Source organism: Hydra vulgaris, chromosome 04 (assembly GCF_038396675.1).
Source record: "Hydra vulgaris chromosome 04, alternate assembly HydraT2T_AEP".
Taxonomy (NCBI): domain Eukaryota; kingdom Metazoa; phylum Cnidaria; class Hydrozoa; order Anthoathecata; family Hydridae; genus Hydra; species Hydra vulgaris.
In genome coordinates, this window is record NC_088923.1 from 44,231,933 (window position 1) to 44,253,004 (window position 21,072).

Consider the following 21,072-nt stretch of genomic DNA (forward strand, 5'->3'; position numbering starts at 1 on the left):
AGTATCTGTCTTAAACCTACATCTTGAGTTTTTTCTCTCTTATGCCACCTCTATCTTTAAATTCCTATTTTTTTGAATTTCGTCAAACTTGAGCTTTCTCTAATTTAAGCCTTTAACACAAAACTCTATGCTTTAAATAATAATATCTGACTTATACCTCTAAGCCTCTAACTTCAGCCTCTATGTTGAAGACACTTCTTGAACCTTTATGACTCAAGTTAAAAAAAAATTTATAGTTAAATTTTTCCCTGTAACTACAGACTTATTTAGCAATTTTGCTTAGAATTACAATTTAAGCATTTTGTAAAATAGAAATCATTTTGTAAAGTAAAGAAATAATTTTAATTTAACATAAAATTTATTAAATTCAGTTAAGTTATTGAAATTGAAAAAAAAAATTTTTTTATCACGTTTATCACTTTGAAGTTTATCTAAGGCAACAGAAACATGTTTTAAAATTTTCAGCATTTCTTCTGCTTTAGTTTGAGGTTTGTATTCATGACTTTTCTAACACTAAGTGTCTTTCATTAAATATATACCGAGTCTGACGATATATATTAAATTAGTATAGAAATAATTGCTAAAGTTTAACTTAAATCATACCAATTGATATGAGAAACTAATGGCTTAACGACCTAGTGCAAATGCCATTCAAGTTAAAACTTGCCACAGATGTGTCTATTTTTTACAATATTTACTATTTATGACAAATATCAAACTTGTAATTGCACATGAGTAAGTACAGTATATCTTGGTGTAAAATCTCTATGTAGCTAATATATTTAGCTACATAGAGATTGAAATATTATACAAAATTCATCAAAAAATAAAAAAATATAAAAAAAGTCATGGGCATTCAGACACAAAAAAAATCATTCATTTAATCAATTGATTTTTTGCATTTATTCAATGCCAAACCTGACTTTGAGATTTGGTTCTACTTGAAATTGGACCCGCTCGTCATTCCAGATGGTTGATCAGATGGTTGACAACTTGGTAAAAGTTTACATTTTAAAATAAGAGTAAGAAGGCAAGAATCCAAAAAAACTTAAGCTAATAATTGAGTTCATGGGACTTGCTTATTCAGTTAAGAACTAAAACTTGCTTATTCAGTTGAGAACTAAAGTAAAACACTGATTAAACTGACACTGGTTAAGAAGATATCTTTTTAACATCAACAAGTTGAAGTTGAAGAAATTGTTATGCTGAATGTTCAAAATTCAGCATGGTATGAACATAAAACAGACCATGCTTTATTCTGAAATTTAGGAAAAAGAAATGATGGTACAAATTTAATTGTAAAAATTTGATGCCTCAGTGATAAATTAAAAAAAAAAATCAAATTGCTGATGTAAGAGCAAAAAATCTCCATAAATCAACCTAAAACCTAAAATAATAAAGTAAATTAGATGCCATTTCAGTCTATGAATGTTTGAGTTTGACCTAGTCGTGAACAGCCAACTAAAAGAACAGATGTAACAGATACATGAAAAAACATGTAACAGATGCAGGCAACAAAGATTATTTTCACAAAAAATGCATAATAAAAAAATGCATTAATAAAAGGGGAGGACTTATTGAGACAATGTCAATTAATTGTTCAAAGAAAGATTTGATCTTAGCAACAAAGAAAAAAGAAATTTAAATTTTAATTTGATAAGAAAAAAAATAGGAAATGAAAAAATTCTTAAATATTATCAGAACCAAAATTGTGAACATATAATTCAAAAGTTGTCAATATTAAATAAAAAATAAAAAAGTGATAAATGGATATAGATAAAAACTATTAGAAATGCTTTTGATAGAAGCAATAGAAACTATAAACTAAACTCCCATTCAGATGATTTATAATATATTATTAATTTTGCTCAAGTAATATAATATATATTATATACATAATAATTATGCAAAATATATGCTATATACAGAACATATGGGAATCCTAATCCCAATGGAATCGTTTCATGAAAAAAGGGCGTAAGTCAACTATTTTGTCAAAATGAGTTTGATATGGTTTTTTATTGTTTGAAGATAGACTCAATGATTTGAGTTAGCAGGAAATTTCTAACAGTATCCACAATGACACAATGAACTAGCAAATGCCTATAGTTTTTATTGAAGAAGTGCAAGTGAATAAAGTTTTTTTTGTTGTTGAAAAATTTGTGCTTTGTGACACCCTTTCAACAAAAAACCCATTCAATTACCATAGGTTTAAATATTTCAAATTTGTCATCAATACTGTTTAATAATATTTCAGCAAAAAGAAGCACAAGTATATTCAGAAATTTTTAACAAAACTTTTTTTACTTTTAAATATATTTTTGTACAAGAAAATATTAAATTAACTTTTAAATATATTTTTGTATGTAAAACTGACACCATTTTTGGTGCATATTTCCAGAAAACAAAAACATAAAAACTTGTGTGTTATAAGCTTTTGTCAAAATGCAACACAGTATTATCAATTTCTATTGTGATATATATTGTTTGACAATAAAATTAAAAAACTAATAAGAAAAAAGAATAAGGTTTAGAGTTGAGTTCGAAAACTGTGAAAAATAAAAAATAAAAACAGCAAAAGAAAGTTTGCACTTGTACTTTTTTTTTATTTACATATAAATACACGTATGTATGAAAACATATATATTTTTCTATAAAGTTTTGGTTTCGAGAGTATGGAAGGTAAAGAATGATTCTTTTAGCAGCAAATTTTTTATTTACATATAAATACATGTATGTATATATGTATGTATATATGTATGTATGTATGTATGTATGTATGTATGTATGTATGTATGTATGTATGTATGTATGTATGTATGTATGTATGTATATATATACATACAGGATGACTATATATCATAATACCAATTCTACTTTAGACTATAAAAAAATTAAATTAAGTACTTATTAACTTAATAGAAATTTTTTAACAGAAACCAAGAGAAATTTACGAATTTGAAGCTTATGGTTCGTTTAAATCATTCTTTTTTCTTTTTTTTTTAAAACTACATTTGTTTTATTTTTTAAATACTTATTTATTTTGGTTTATGGTGAACAATAAAAAAAATAAAAACAGAGATAAAGAAAGAGATCATAGGTCAAGAAAAAAGGTATTTTTTCTCATTGAAGAAGCTAAATCAGCATTATCAGGTAATTTTTTATTTTAGTCAAATGAATTGTTGTATACTCTTATTTGTATACACATGTACTTTATATATCAAATGATAATGTTAAAGTTTTATCAATATCATTTTTATATATTGCTGAGTGCATAAAGGATTTATATATTTGTAGCTATTAAACATTATTAACATTTTTTGGGCTAAATGTAATATTTTGAGAGTTTAACGAATTTTCAACACTACACAAAAAGAAATGATATCTTTGATGAAACTTAACTTTTCAAATAAATAAGGATTTATATATAAGTGTTTATTAAACATTATTATAAATGTTTTTTGGGCTACATGTAATATTATGAGAATTTAAACAACTTTTAGACAAAGAAATGATAACTTGGAAAAGAAACTAATAATATGTTGTTTTTTTCTTTAATTAAATCATTTATTATTGAAAGGAAAATACAATCATTAAATTTTAAGTTTATTCATACAATAAATAAATCAACTTATTTTCATAATTTTCAAATCTTTTTTAGCAAGTGATTTAGCAAAATCTTTGATGTTCTTAATGCTTTATTGTGTGTACAAATATTGAAGTAGAAGGGTACCCCAGTCTCTAACCCTTTTTTTATCTAACCCTATTCTATCAAACATCAAATATGAGGATTGATCAAGAAAGTGGCACAATTGTAGAATTGAGACTGCAGGTTTGTTTATGAAATAATTTTAATACTGCTTCGACTGCATCTGGTTTGGCACAAACATCTTTGTATAGATGCATTTTATGTATTGATAAAATATTCCGATGTGGGGCTTTTTTGTCAGATTGCAAAAACTATTTTGCATAAAAACATTCTATGAATTCTGCCATGATATTTATTTCTTTTAAAAGTAGTTTATCTTCTTGTATATTAATTTTAAACCTTGTATGTAATTTAATGTAACTTGAAAAGAGTTACAATTTGAAGGCTTTTCCAAGAAACCATGCATGATGGAGAGCTCCTGGTTTCCTTATTTTTACAACTCCAGAAGACAAATAAGCGAAAACTAGCTCAGCAAGTTCTTTTCTATTTCCTCTCAAAAATTTCCACTTTTAATGTTGCATGTTTTAATGTTGCATGTTTTAATGTTGCATGTTTTAATGTTGCATGTTTTAATGTTGCATGTTTTAATGTTGTAATGTTTTTTATCGTTGCAAAAATAAACTCAATTGCTGAACACAATTATTAACAGTTTCTTTTGTCTTATCTTAAAAAAGTTTTTTAACATTACTAGTATCATAATGAAAATCATGAGTTTCAAGTATATCTTGGAGTTTTTTAAATAAAGAATTGTCTGATCCAGAAGTTTTATTTTGTGTCACAACATTCCAAAAGTGAACAATCTTCAGCATTAATACATGGTGTCTGTAAGCTAGAAACAAAAGATTGATATCAAGATCATTTTTAATTCTAAGAAGTGAACCCTTATTAGTGTAACTATTATTGAAGTTGTATCAAAGTGTATCATCATATACAAGTGTAAAATTATATCTGAAGTTGTATTAATAGTCTTTCAATATATCTTTTGGTTTCATGGTCCTCAAGAAAATTCAACACATCTTTATACTGATCATTATCACGAACTAATGCTACAATAGCACGCTATAAACATCTTTAGGAATTGTGAATATAATTGATTTTACAAAATTTATTTCTTTTCTTTGTGTCCAGTCCCCATGTTCAAAGTCTAATTCATTTGATGTTTCAGTATCATTTATCTATACATATATTTATCAGTATCACTTATTTGCTCTAAATTTTCTTTAACATTATTTTATTGTATTGCGTTTTCTTTTGAAAGTTTTTTTGCTAATATTAATTTTAAAAGTTAAGTTTCTTATCAAAGATATCATTTCTTTTTGCATAGAGTTGAAAATTTTTTAAACTATCATAAAATTCTATGTAGCCCAAAAAATATTATTATTAATGTTCAATAACTACATATATATGAATACTTTATGCACTTTGCAGTATATAAAAATCATATTGTAGAACTAGTATTATGGCATAAATATTATAAATAATTGTTCAAAATAAATTTCAAAATAAAATCTTAAATAAAGTATTTTACTATTCTAATAATTTTAGCTAAAAAATTAACTGTTTTAGCTAAAAAATTAAATGTTTTTAGTGTCAACTCTAATAGTGTTTACTTGTAGCCTTGTTGAATGCCAAGATATTAAAGGAAAAAAAATAATATAAAATATTAAAAAAATAAAAACAATCACATTCTACATTAAAAATTTAGAAAATAATTTAGAAAAGATTTAATTTGATATGTATTTGCTATCAATTTAATTGTTTTAGTTTTAAAACAACCAAGATAAGTTGGATAAAAATCAAATAATTAAAAATGATACACTTTGTTGCCAAAAGAATCTTTTTTTCCCTTACTCTTGAAGCCAACAATTTATAGAGTTATATTATTAGCCTGATTGGATCACTTTTGTGCCTCCCCCAGTGCCCATTTAATTTTTAAAAAGGGTCAAAAATGGCAAAAAAAAAATGTCTATACTCAGAAGTGATAAGATGAAAATTAAAAAAAAAAAGTTTAAAATTTTTAAGAATAAAAGTTGCTATTTTTTTGCACAAAAAAAAAAGAAAAGCAAAATTTTGGTAAAAAGCTGTTTTTAAATATCCTACTTTTAACAATACTCTTCTTTCCTTTCTTAATATAATTATTATTATTATATTATTATTATTAGCTTGCTTTTACTTTTTTGGCATAAAACACCTTATACTTTTAATGACTTAAGTTTTTTTTATTCTTCATTTAATTATTATTATTATTATTATTATTATTATTATTATTATTATATTATTAGCTTGTTTTTACTCTTGGCATAAAACACCTCATACTTTTTAATGACTTAAGTTTATTTTGTTCTTCATTTAATTATTATTATTTTTGTTATTGTTATTATTAATTATATGCAAAGTATTATTTGATTTTTATCCAACTTATCTTGGTTGTTTTAAAACTAAAACAATTAAATTGATGGCAAATGCATATCAAATTAAACCTTTTCTAAATTACTGTAAAAAATAAAAACTTATTTGATTGAATTTTTTTTTTAATGTAGAATGTGATTGTTTTTATTTTTTTAATATTTTATACTATTTTTATTAATTCAATTTTATTTGTTTTATTATATTCTTTTTTTAATTGTTTATTGACTGATTAATACATGTAACAATTGATCAAGAAGTGTGCATACATTGACTGACTTGAACTTTTTTTTTTCCTTCAATATCTTGGCATTCAACAAGGTTACAAGTAAATACTATTAGAGTTGTCACTAGAACAGAAAAGATGAAGGTTATAGAGCATGATAACCATTAACAGATGACTTAAAAGATTGCAAATTATATGAATGAGGAAAGCAAGATAAAGGAAGCGAATTCCAAAGAACTGATGTTTGAGGAAAAAAACTTGACAAATAAGAGTTTTTGGAGCATTTAGGAATAGTCACAGAAAAAGGATGAGACTTAATTGAATGACGAGTAACACGAGAATGAATTTTAGTAGATGACACAAGAGACACTAGCTAGGGCTGGTAGATTAATCGGTATTTTACATTAACCGATTAACGATTAAATTTTGAAAAATTAATCGATTAATCGATTAATTTTCGATTAATTTTAGAAAAAATGTGTTTATAACTTAATAAAAAGTAATTTATATTTTTTATGATTTTATTTCTCTTTTAATCAGATATGATCTTAAAAAACATAAATTTAAGCTAGTTTAAGCTAGTTCTTCAATTAGTAACAAATAAACCAGCTGCACTAAAACTTATATATATATATATATATATATATATATATATATATATATATATATATATATATATATATATATATATATATATATAGTTTTATAGATTGTTGCATTTGGGAGTACGAAAGGAAAAAAATGATTCTTATGTCAACAAATACATCACTTTTAATTACTTTTGACTTTCATCCAACATTTGCTGTGTTGTCAGAAAATTAAAACCATTAATTTAATTACAATTTAATCGTTTTTTGAAAAAACCGCAAAAATGCAAATTTAATTTACCAGAATATTTTTAAAAACACTCTGAATGTTTTTAATAATACAAACAATGTTTTTGTTTTAATTTTTTTTAATAAAATGTTTTTATTTTTATTTTTTTTAATAAAATGTTTTTATTTTTATTTTTTTTAATAAAATGTTTTTATTTTTATTTTTTTTAATAAAATGTTTTTATTTTTATTTTTTTTAATAAAATGTTTTTATTTTTATTTTTTTTAATAAAATGTTTTATTTTTTATTTTTTTTACTGTAAATCATGCAAGGAGTGTTGCTACATCGACTATCTTATAGCCTGACTAGCAAGGGACTGCTACATTGACTGAGGGTTTGGTTGGGGTAGACAGTCTATCAAGTAACAAAAAAAAATTCCGGTCTTGCATTCAAATTTTTACTTTTTGTCAACAAAACTTTCTGACAACCAGTTAGGAGTTATATATATATATATATAAACACACACATACATAGACACTTATGCTTGTGTTTTTCATAAAATTTTTATTATACACAACATCTGTATATAATAAAAATTTTAAGTGTAAAAGTCTAATTATATTAAATTTATAAAAACTTTACTCTAAAAATGATCGAATCTGATTTGAACTGCATGTTGACCACTTAAATGCACCAGGTCCAGATGATGAGCCTGATGCCATAATGTTCACACCATCAGGGCATGTTTCACTATTATCATGTGTAACACCAAGACTAAAAAATGTATATATAGTTTAGTAAAAAATATATATATATAAAAAAAGAAAATATAAAAAGAGGTTTATACTTATGTGCAATTTCATGAGCAACTGTTAAAGCTGCCATCAACCCTCTATCTTTTGCAACAGCTTGAGCATTTTCCATGCAACGTGCAGTATATGCAAGACCTAATTTTAAGATCTTCAATTAATAACACTATTTTATTTTTAACAAAATTTAGTATTAGAGAACAATGGTGACAAAGGTGTAACAGATTTTATTTAGTTAAGAAAATATCGTGACTAAAGATGTAATGTTAGACTTTGTTCAGTTGCTCAATTCTTAGCTAAAAAAATGTCTGTTATGATTATCTGATACTATTTTAATTGAGTATTCAGAATATTATTAGTAGTCATTTTTCACTTCCTTTATAAACCTTTTACTAATTAATTTAGTAAAATTTAAAAAAATCTAAATTTAAAAATACAGCTCTTTAAAATAACTAAAGAACCAAATAAATCATTAATAATGCTTAACATTTCCTGGGTCAGTGTGAAAATAAAACCTATAGTGGAATATCATAGTAAAAGAAAGATAATCACAAGTAACTTCAGTTGTCGTTTGAGATAACTAGTCGCTTCCTACCTTGATGTAAAGTTAACATTTATCTGACCTAGCCTCAAAAAAAAGTATAATGATGATTTATTAAGAATAATACCCATTGTTTGGGGATAATCCATGTCATATTTTAAAAATCTAGAAATTTTTTTTTCAAATATCCAGAAAAATCAAGAACACATTATTCCTTATTTCATATTTAAAACAACCCTGTAATGAGGAGGGAGGCAATGCTTTTACAAAATATTTTTATCGCAAACATTTAGATGTCCAAAAAAGTCAACTTAATTAAAATATAGCTAACATCAAATATTGATAAAATTTAATATTTTATATTCAATATGAAGCTTTGGAAGACATTTTTGTCTAAAATAAACTTAACTTTTTACTTTACGGTTGTCGAACAGCAAAGTAAAAGTTAACTTTAAGTTAACTTTACATTCTACATTATAAAATATGTTTTTATAATTTTATATGTTTTTGGATTTAAGAAGAAATTAAAATTTGAAATATTCAGAATTTGGGATGTATCTGGGATAAAATAATCCCTGATTGTCCACACTTGCGTGCTTACAACAAGTTTCCATAATCCTATTTTCTAATTTAAATATGAAATTATGTAAAAGGTAAAGCATATAGAAAAAAAAACTTGTAAAAACTTTTTAATGCTGACCTTCAAGAACACACCCATCAGTGCAACCATTCCTAAAAAACTCAAAAATTAACAACAATAGAAAACAGAAAAAATCTAAATGTAATATTTCTTCAATATATTTGCAAAATGTATATTAAACTATAGATATATAAATTACTGGATATGGCATAGGCATGCCCAGCCTAAGTCGATCTTCCGTTAAAAAAGTGACGCAAAAAGTTAAAATAAAAATTTGTTAATACTTAAATGTTTAATAACTTAAATCCAAAACTTATTATGTTAGCTTATATATTCTATATGATTAAGTTACTAGACTAAATACTTAAGTCTATTAACAGTTTACTAGTATAATGTTAATTGAGAGACCTGAAAATAAAAGGATAAGCAGCTATTTTATAGTGAAGTTATATTGACAAATAAAATATAGTCTAAATATTAAATCATCAGAAAAGAACTGATGAGTTTTGTATGAGAACTGTGTATATATAATTATACATATATATATATATATATATATATATATATATATATATATATATATATATATATATATATATATATATATATATATATATATACATATATATATATATATATCAGGGTGTTAGCCAGCCTGATGGCACCGCGTATAACGCGGTTTCCAAATTGGTTTAAAATTCCCAAAGGTTCTTAAGATCATGGTAAAAAAAAAAATTTTCAGATTTAAAGTGATGCGCTAGACTAGTAAAAAACGAAATTAGTACGCACGACAAGGAAATGAATTAAATTAATGAATTAAGAATTAAGATCGATTTTTTAATGTGAAAAAACGTGTCGTCATTAACAAGCAAGATCATTCATTTAAAAGTTGAAAAAAAAATTATTTTTAATTTTTAATTGACGTCAGTTATTCTCCAGTTAAAATTGTTCAATAAGTTTAATAAATTATTTTATTAAATTATTTTTGTTATTCAAAAACTCTTTATTTACATTCTTGTTTTTTAACTTAAGTTAGGAAAGTTACAAATAAAATTTGCATATTAATAAATATTATAATATAAAATAAGTTAATAACATTTTTATATTAAAAGATTTATTAATAATTTCGGTAAAATAAATTAGCTGGCGAAGTAAACCGAAAATAACAACAACAAAAATAAAACTTGCAATGAAATGTATTATATATTTTATATTTGCGTAAAACATAAACGAAAATAATTAAATAATATTATAATATTATTAATTATTAACAATATTTTTTAAATTTACAAATACAAAATTTACGTAGATATTTAATGTATATTTGTAAATTGAAAAAAAAAATTTTTGTATTTAAATATATTTTTTTACTTAATTTAATTTACTAGATATTTAAATATCCCAATTAAATTTAGTTGATGCCCTCATTTTAAAATACTATAGCGTCTGTATGATATTTTGTTGACTACGACATTTTTCCGTTAAATGATTAGGTCTGTGAATCAAAAAAATAAAATGATAAATTTTGCGTTATCATAAAATATAAATGTTTGAAACGAAAAAACCCAGACTGTAGATTCTTTTTTTTTTTTTAAATCTTAAAATCCCGATCGCTTGTCCAAATTCGAATAAGATTTTAAATAAATACGATTTTTAGGTAAAATGAACATCATAGATTAAAAATTTGATCTGTTCTGATCGTTTATTGGCGCTTTTTCTTGATTGCAAGTTCTTTTTTGGTCGGAATTCTTGTATTTTTTGTAAAAATTGATAGAAATATTGTATTTTGACAACTATATAAAGCTAAAATAGATTAGAAACAATTAGAACTAGGATCTATAATTTTATAGTAAATTAAGGCACTTTTTCGAAAGATTTTGAACTAAATTCAGTTAATGCCGATGAGCGAAAGTGATCTAAAGACTCCAAAATGGTATGCTTTAAATTCACTATTATAGGAAGTAAAAAGGATTAATGAAAATTATAGAAAATTATATAAAAAAGAGAAAAGTTTCTTCAAATATTAAAAAAACCTGAAGTGAAAAAAAATATAACATCTAAAGCTTTTGTTTGGAGATAATACGCTTATAAAATCATGCTAATTTCAAACAAATAAATTCGAATAATTTGTAAATCGCCTTAACTACACCGAGTATTTAAATTAAAGTAGCATTATATTTGACGGAAATTGGCAAGCCAACCAAGTTTTTCAATTAAAAGTTATTAAAATTTCGGAAACTTTAATTTAACTTTCATTTAAAAGCTATCGATTTAAATAAACTTTTTAACTTTTAAATGTATCTAATGATAAAAAATGTAATATAAAATATGATGAACAATAATACGATTACCTATGTAAGTATTTTAAAAGTATTAAGTATTTTAAAATTTTTACAATTTTACGGATTTTAAAAACCTGTAATAATTTTTTTTTAGTGTTTTCCTTTGTAAAAGCCATAAAATTCTGGCATTTCTATGTATAACGTATAGTGTTTTTTATCGACTGTCGCCAATTAAAAAGTTGTTTTAGCAAGTTAAAAAGTTACAAGAGGATCTTGGAAATCGTCAAAAATGTTTTGTGAAAAATTAAATACTATTTAGCATTTTTTTTACATTTATACTTTCAAAATGAAAATAAAAATAATAGAAGACAATATATGTAACTAATCGTTTAAACCTTTTAAAATTGTATTTAAAAGCGTTGTACGCAATTAAAATAGATCAAAGTTTCAATGAATAAATCTATTAATTCATTCATTAAAACTGCAAACAATTGTCTTTTGTTCTTGTTTTCTCTCTACAATATTAAACAAAGGAGATAAGCGATTTAAAAATGAAAACTGACGAAGATTGCTCAAAATGAAACAAATATATATATATATATATATATATATATATATATATATATATATATATATGTATGTATATATATATATATATATACACAATTTATTTATGAACTATATTCCTACCTATGATAACATTTTCTGATCCCTTCAGCAGATTTATTTGTACATCCAAAAGCACATCTCAATACTAATATCAAATCTTTAAGCATATAGTACACAAACATATATGTATATTATACATAAATATATTATACATATATCTAGATGTATATTTTTATACTCAAAGTTAATCTTCTATTAACTCCATATAAATCTTGCAATATAAAACCATATATGAATTATATACTAAGTTACTTCGTGGCATACTAACTTAATAAAACAATTACTTGCATTGCAGAGTTGTGCAATAAATTATTTATTTTTTTGAATTTAAAATCTTTAATGTAGAATCTTGGACAAGTTTATTCAGTTTAACTAAAATTAACTTATATTATTTATGAACTTTAAATGCCTCCAAAATAACAACAAATTCTATAAAACACAAAATATAACTTGAAATTGAAATATAAAATGCAAATATGTGATTATTATATATGCTGTTTTTAACAAAATTTGTTTTTTCTGCCTCATTCCACGTCATCAAATTTAAAATTTGCCTGGCTTCAATTTTTTCTCCCTATGCCGTATCCAGTAATTTATATATCTATGTATTAAAAAACGTATATTTCCTATAATGTTCTGTTTTTAGTAACATTCATAATTCTAAAAAGACTCAGGAAATATAATTATGCAACTTTATTAATGATACACATTTAATAACATTATAAAAAAACAACACGGGTATTTTAGTAAACCATGTTACCTTGTAATCAATACTGCATTGTCAGCATGACCAACAATTTTGTCAGCAACATTATTTTTATTGACCCACTCAGAAAACTGACTCAATAATGATCCAATGTTAGCAGCAGGAAACTAAAAATAAATTAAAATTAATACAATTTAAAATATTTATAGTATACAAGTGTTTTAAATTTTATATAGTAGCTAACCAAAAATGATAACAAATTTTAACTGAAACAAAATTTTAAAAATGCATACTTATCAAATATTATAAATGATTTGATAGTTTTATTCTATTTATCAACATAACTGCAATGTTAAGATGCAGAATAACCACTGTTAAAACCATGAGATTTAAAATTTAATATTTATAACAGACAATTTGTATATTAACTCAATTATGCTTAACTTGGTATATTGGAAACTACATGAGAAGCAGCAGGGGGCTGAAAATTTTAAAATTATTTTGACCTATTATCAAATTGCAATTTTTGTTTTTATTAGTTTTTTAGGTACTACAAAAACTTTATATCAATTTTCAATTCAAAAAAAAATTATTTCTAAAAATTGATAAGATGTGTTAATAAAAAACATATTTTAAAACATTTTTTACCTAAACTTTTATAAACATTTATTCTGGTAAACTAAAACTTTGATTCCAATAGATTCAAATAATTATTAAAGTTATAAAACAATATTATTAACAATATCAAGAAAAAAGTTACCATGTTTTTATCAAATATAACTGTTCGAACAACTACCACATTAAGTTTGTAATCAAGTGAATCATCCTGATATAACCCAGATAACTAAATTTTTAAAATAAATTGTATATTACATATTATAATAAAATAAAAAAAATGCTTAAATATGTACATAGAGATGTGACACACTTTTTTGGTTCTTGTCTTTTTGGGTAATATAATATAATAATATATATATATATATATATATATATATATATATATATATATATATATATATATATATATATGTATATATATATATATATATATATATATATATATATATATATATATATATATATATATATATATATATATATATATATATATATATACAGGGCTTGTGATGAAGCGAGCGCAATTGCGCTCCGCAATTGGTGGAAATTGCATTCAAATACATTGCCAGAACTCTCTTCATTAGCTAGACAAACTTTAGCTATTCCAGCAAGTTCAACTAAATCAGAGAGAGTTTTTAGCTCAGGTGGAAATGTCGTCCGATCATCCAGACACAACTTACACCCAGAAAAAGTAGAACAAATCATCTTAATCAGAGAAAACATTGTCTTGTTGAAAAATTTTGGCAAAAAAATTCTGAATTAATATTTGAAAAAGTTATTTACATTTGACAAATGTCATTTGTGTCTATTTGTCAAAACCATGTTTACATTTTTTTTTTTACTTGGATTTTAATAAATTTGTTTTCACAAATTGTTAAATTTCTTGTCTTGTTCTCAGTCTCACAAGAAGTACTAACTTCTCATCTCGGTCTCGTCTCGGTTTGAAAAAATCTAGTCTCGCTCATTGTTAGTTTTTTATTAACTATTATTTATTTTAACTCAAATTTAAAACAATTCTGTTGTATAGAATATTCGCAATCAAGGACATTCGAAAAGGAAACGAAGTAATGATGTCAATATTTATTAAATGGAAAGTTATTATTCTTATTTATTATTATTTCAAATTATCCTTGTATTATTTTTTTAAGATAAAAAAACGTAAGTAAAAATAGAAATTTTAGAAAAAAATTAAATAGTTAATTTGAATAAAAAAATATCAAGAAATATGAAAACCATTAACCGTTAATTAAGTTTACAGCGTAACATTTTAAAATACATGTATCAAAACAACAAAGCAAAACTTATACTTCAATTCAAGTCACTAAACTATACTTCAATACTAAATCAATAAGAAGTTGCGTTTTTGTTTGATATTATTTTTTTATAACATAAATAGTTATAAATAAAATCGCGATCTGACAATATACAAGAAGTTTGGAAGTATAAAAATCTACTTCGTTGAAGTAGTTTCATGAGTGTGATACTAATTTAAAGATTTTTTGACAAAAGAATTATGTAACAAATAAAAAAAGATATAAAAAATAAAAAGCTTTTTATGAGCATCGCCTTCAGCAATTTTTATAATCGCACTCCCCAACGTTATCTCGAGCGCACATAATCAAGCTTGATGAAAACATATTCTAATTTTACGAGCGCAATATAACACGCTTGACAATTTTCTTCATCACAAGCCCTGTATATATATATATATATATATATATATATATATATATATATATATATATATATATATATATATATATATATATATATATATATATATATATATATACTAGGGTGATGACTTTTATACAACCTCGTTTCCCTGTATCATAATTTTGAATGTAATATTTTATTTAATCTTAAATGAGCTTTCATTTAAGATTAAATAAAATATTACATTCAAGGCAATTTGATAAAAAAACCTCACGCACAAAATAATTTTAAGAATTTTATTTATTAGCTTTTTGGCCAAATTTTTGAAGTCACTGTAAGCAGATACAAAATTGAACACAAGCTGTAGAGTCACATGCATACAACATTATATAGGATCATCAAACGCACAAAGAAGTCAAATATTCACAGTGATAATGTCATTTGAGAGAATGAATTTTAGTTGGAGGTTGTCCTTGTTGCGGCAGGAGTTGTGCAATTCTTGCATAACTTTGAAAACACGCTTGCAGCACTAGTTACTTTAGGCAATGTTGATTGGAGAGTCATCTGTTTTCCAGTGGGTTTTCAAGCAATTGAGAGCTTTTGGGTAGTCATTCAGAGCTTTAGATAGTTCTTCAAAATCTTCAACGCGGAACAATTGACTGCTGAACCAAGAGTCAGCCCATGAGTAAGAAATGAATGAACAGATTTTACGCAACCTGATCCGAGTTTCTGGCATCAGAAACCCGGATCAGGTTCTATCTTCTTGCCGGTATTCATATTTGTTGTTTTGGCAACAATCATCACAACTGATCCCCACAGATTAAACTCCTCTAACACATTTTGGAGTCCTTCTGCGATTGTTTCAGCTTTCCCATCTTTCAATTTTAGTGCAGTTAACTTAATTTCTTTAGATTCATTCTTGAGGACCATGGCCTGATATTCAAAGCCCTCAATGTGTTTGCTGTCAAAGTATATGCTTTACTTCTCCAGATGATACGTGCTCACAAAGTGTTTCTTCACCTGAGCAGCTCTCGTGTAGATAGCTTTGTGGATTGCTGATTGACATGGGGTTGGGATTTTAATACCCTCACCAGAAAACTGGCGGCACACCACTGCTGCTCTGTGGGATGACAGCTTTGAGCATGTAACAAGACGTCTTGCAACGCCTGTTGGGTTTTGCTTCCTTTTGCTCATTGATGCTGCATTACCATCCTCCCAAAGACTGTCTGTACTGTTCTTCGATGAGTCAGTGCTACTTTCGGAACAATCACGTAGCGATAAGCTAGTAAGTGTAGACACAATCGCTTCCATTGCCCCCTTTCGCTTGGATGATTGGATGGTATTGGCATTAGCAGGTTTGCCAGTCGAATAACCAACATGACCTTTGCTCTCAATTTGAAGTTTGTAGAGGTTCTCATCCTCTTTGCACAACCATTTACCTTTCATCTTGGTCACGTCAAACAGTTCATTCCATGAATCAAAGTTTTGTTTTTTTATGCAGCGCTCATAGTCTTTCAGAAGTTTTGCTGGTTTTGCACAAATGGCTTGATCAGATACATGTGGGAAATTCAACGTTTTGCTCCATAGGTCTTTAAGCTCTACAGCAATTAAATCGATCCTCTCTCTCCATTCTTTGGCAGTGGATTCAAGAAATTTGAAGCGTCCAATGATGTGGTTTTTCAGGGGTATGCGACTCTGTTTGCTCAAGGGTGCTTCATAAAATGCCACGTTGCCCCTTCTTGATGGGGCTTGAAACTGGACTAACTTCTTTGTCCAGGTTTCCTTGTTCTTCTCCATGTTAGAAGAGCTTTTCTTGAATGGCATGTTGTCTTTTACTCAGCAACTGAAATAGGACAGGCCTTAACATCAATAATAATTATGTAACAAATTAAAGAAACTGTTATTAAGTTTTTAATTGAACTGTAATTGTTGATATATTTTATTTTAAAAGAAGCAAATAACGAATATAGAAAATGAAAAAAGCAGACACTAATAAAATATTATATGCTCAATTATAATTTGCGAAAGAGTTAAATGTAACTTACCAAATAATAATACAAGGATCTATTTATACTTAAACTATAGACAATGCACAATAATTAAAATAAGGCAATAATAATGTTGACACCAAATTAAGATAATTAAAACTCAACTACCCGCTTTGAACACCTCGCTTATATACCAGTTTATAGCAGACTGCAAAGCAGCTGAAGAAAATTTTAGAACTCTACAGAAGCTTCCCAAACAAATGTCACCGTGACGGCGCACAGCGTTAAACGATGTTCTGAAAAATTCTATACATTTCTCTGCTACATAAATTTGCTGCACAAGTCGGTTTAATGACTTATGTTATATACAGTATATATATATATATATATATATATATATATATATATATATATATATATATATATATATATATATATATATATATATATATATATATATATATATATATAAATACTACGTAAATAACATTTCAAAGTGGTTTGTGCGTGACCTTTATCAATATTTTAATGGAATAAACGTCATTTAAGTCATTAATAAACAAAAGTTCATTCATTTGTGCTACAGGAAATAATGTTTGAGAAAAAAAATCAAAAAGTCATCACTCTAATATATACACTACCATTCATAATTATTTGAATGGCATTAACTTTGTTTAAAAATTCTATTTTTTGTTTAATTATTTTTTATTTTATTTTTTGCAATATTAGATAATTTAAAAGTATCTTGGTTAAAATGCTAAAGTGGGCAAAACTACATAAAAAATGGACCATCAATGACAGTAAACGCAAACTGACTTATGATAAAATACTGTGTATTATTGACTGTAAAACAGGATGGATGTAGTCTTAAGATTTGGGGCTGTTTTGGTTAGAATGTCACTGGTGACTTTGTGAAAATAGAGGGAGTCATGACAAAAGTAGTTTACTTGTACAATTAAAAAATTATGCTACACCTTCGGAAAGATGGTTTAATGAGAAGCGATTCATTTTTTCAGAAGAAAATGACTTGAAGCTTAAATCCAAAACATATTTAAAAAAAAATTGTTTAAGTTATTTAACTGAGTTTGAGAACGATCAAATATTAAATAAAAAGATTTAGCCTCCCCAATCACAAAATCTCTCTCTTAAAAGATTTTTACGGGAGGAATTAAAAGTAATGTCAAAAAGTAATGCCTAATGATGCATAAGATGTGGAAAAAACTTATTTGAAACTTATGTTTACAATGCATTTTTGGACCTTGTCTAGAAGATAAAAAGCATCATTAGATGAACCTACCCAAATATGACAAAAGTATTCCATACAGGAACAAATAAGAGATTTGTAGAGATAAAGAATGGAACAAAGATAAAATGGCAAGCAAGATAAAGAGAAGCAGCCATAGCAGATGCTGATTTATTAATCGTTTTGTAAATATGGTTTACATAAAAGGTCAGTAGAAAACAATAATCTAAGAAGAAGAAAAGAAGAGGACTCAGTGAGAGGGTTGCCATTTATTAACATAGGAATGTTGACAGTATTGTGATAGTTGTTGACAGAATTGTGATATGTTTTTTGGAGTTAAAATTTACAAGCCACTGTGAGCCACAATCTGTTACAGAAGTGAGATCAGATTCAAGATGGGCTGCCTGTTCTAAGCAATCAAAAAAAAAAGGCTTTTTGTCAAGACAGGAGTATAAATTTGAGTCAGCAAAAAGAGCTACTTTAGATATAAGGTTTACAGATGTTGCGAATTCAATTCTTAACACATATTTAAAAAAAAAAAGTTTAATTATAGGTGAACAACTAAAGAAAATAAACATGTTATCTTGATATCATGCATTTAACTTACATTACCATAACTTATGTTACCATCACTTATGTTACTGTGTTATTATTAAGGAGGATTTCCTCTAAACCGAGCTCATAATTCTGCAACAATAAAAAATCTGCTGAGCAGATAACTTACAGAAAATTAGTTTATAGGTAGTGGCAGCTGAAAAAGTAGCTAAATCCATATTAGGTCATTAGTAAGCTAATCAGAAAAACTTTGTGGATATTGCACGCTATGTATTGGCTGAAGAGAGGAAATTGTTTGCATGTCTTAATTTTAAATCCAATGTATTTCTCTCCTATTTATGGTGTAGAAGATAATTTTTGTCAAATTAAAAGGCCAGATCAAGAGCGATAGGCCTTATTTAGATATTCAACTCTAGTAAATTGAAACTTTTTTTAAATTTCTTTTTAAATAACATCTTTTAAAATACGATTAATGTTTAAACGGCCAGTAATGTCAGTAATTCAAAACCTAAAATATGAACATTTGTTTTATATTTAAAAAAATGTTTATTAACAATAGTTAGAAGTCAGTGATTAAAAACAATATCAGTAGTATTGGTGATCAACTATCTTATTTTTTAAGATACAAAATGAAAGAAATGGAATTGAAATTCTATTCATTCTAAGTTAAAACAAATAATTAGCCATTCTCATAGTTAGAGATTTTTGATAAAAACTTATGAGCATACAAATATATATTCATACGTACATAAATTTATGTATGCTCATGTGTACGTGCATGTGTATGTTTGTATGCGTATTATTGTCTTAAATAAATAACAATAAATTAACAAATTAAAATCCTTAAATAAAAATATTAGTAAATAATAAAATCTTGAACAAAAATAAAATCATCATACACCAAAAAACAATGATCCCAAATAACTTAACCAATTTAAAAAACCATGCAATAACTTAATGAACCAGTAAATAAAAAAGTAACAACTATTTATAACTTATAATTTTGTATTTTGTGTATATTTAACATATTTATACATTTATTCATTTGCAAAATTCATTCATAACCAAATTCAGCTGAAACAAAAAACTATAATAATTTGAAAAAAAAAAAATTATAATAATAAATAATAATATTTTGAAACAAGAAAGAAATCAAAGTTTAATAATTTTGCTAAAAACTCAAATCAACTTGGTAACTGACAATAAAAATGGAAAAGCAACAGAAGAAATAGTCATTTTAAACTTTTTTTTTTTGTTGTTAGCGTTTTTTGTTAGTCTTTTAGAATCTTGTCAGGGTGTTAGCCAGGAATATAATTTTTACAGTGTTTTTGCGATATTGGGAATATTATTTGTTATCATTCTACAAAATATTTATTTTGTAGAATAATTATTTATTGAAATACAAAAAAATTATTTTGTAGAACAATAAATATTTATTTTTATTTGTTCTAAATTTATTTCAAAATTTAAAATAAATATAAAAATATTTATTTTGTAGAACAATAAAAATATTTATTTTGTAGAACAATAAAAATATTTATTTTGTAGAACAATAAAAATATTTATTTTGTAGAACAATAAAAATATTTATTTATTGTTCTACAAAATAAACATTTTGTAGAACAACAATTTATTGTTCTAAATTTTTATTCATTTTGTCATATTACTAAAAAAAAAGGAAACTCCATAGTATATTCGGTGCCATTGAGCCAGCTAACAACCTGCCTGTAGAGAAAATTTTTATTACAATAATTCGTACTGTAAATAAAATATAATTTTAGTCCCCCAAAAAAATGTTGAGCAGTTAAAAATATGTATATGTAAAGAATTTCCAAAATATAACATTAAACTTAAGCATTACTATAGAATGAGAATGTGTAAGTGCATCTTTTTAAACAAAAGCTTTCTATTTCAAGCACACATTCTAGAATCATATTCATAAATCAATTTTAAATTTGAAAGTTGTTAATTATTAAATTATTATCAGCAATATAATCACAGTTTAGTTTACTACAATTTGTTGAAAAGAATAACTGTAAAAAATTACTTCAAAATCTTATATATAGTAAAATTCACTTATGAAATATTTTTATTGTAAGTAACCAAGTGTTGATTAGAGGGAAGTGGTTTAAAAAACCTAGAACTAACTGCTATTTGTGGCTCCAAAGCATAACTGAATAGAATATAAAAGCATAAAATATAAAGCGT

General features: G+C 25.1%; 1 protein-coding gene across 1 annotated transcript in view; it reads right to left on the reverse strand.

The window, feature by feature from the left end:
* Window positions 1-21,072, reverse strand: part of LOC100204925 (A disintegrin and metalloproteinase with thrombospondin motifs 6) — a 105,554-nt gene that overhangs the window by 52,381 nt on the left and 32,101 nt on the right. The window contains exons 6-10 of the mRNA XM_065796428.1: window positions 13,565-13,648; window positions 12,859-12,971; window positions 9,208-9,239; window positions 8,005-8,104; window positions 7,800-7,931 (exon numbers count right to left, since the gene is read on the reverse strand). Coding sequence (XP_065652500.1) covers window positions 7,800-7,931; window positions 8,005-8,104; window positions 9,208-9,239; window positions 12,859-12,971; window positions 13,565-13,648 — 461 coding nt within the window. The remainder of the gene's footprint in view (window positions 1-7,799; window positions 7,932-8,004; window positions 8,105-9,207; window positions 9,240-12,858; window positions 12,972-13,564; window positions 13,649-21,072) is intronic.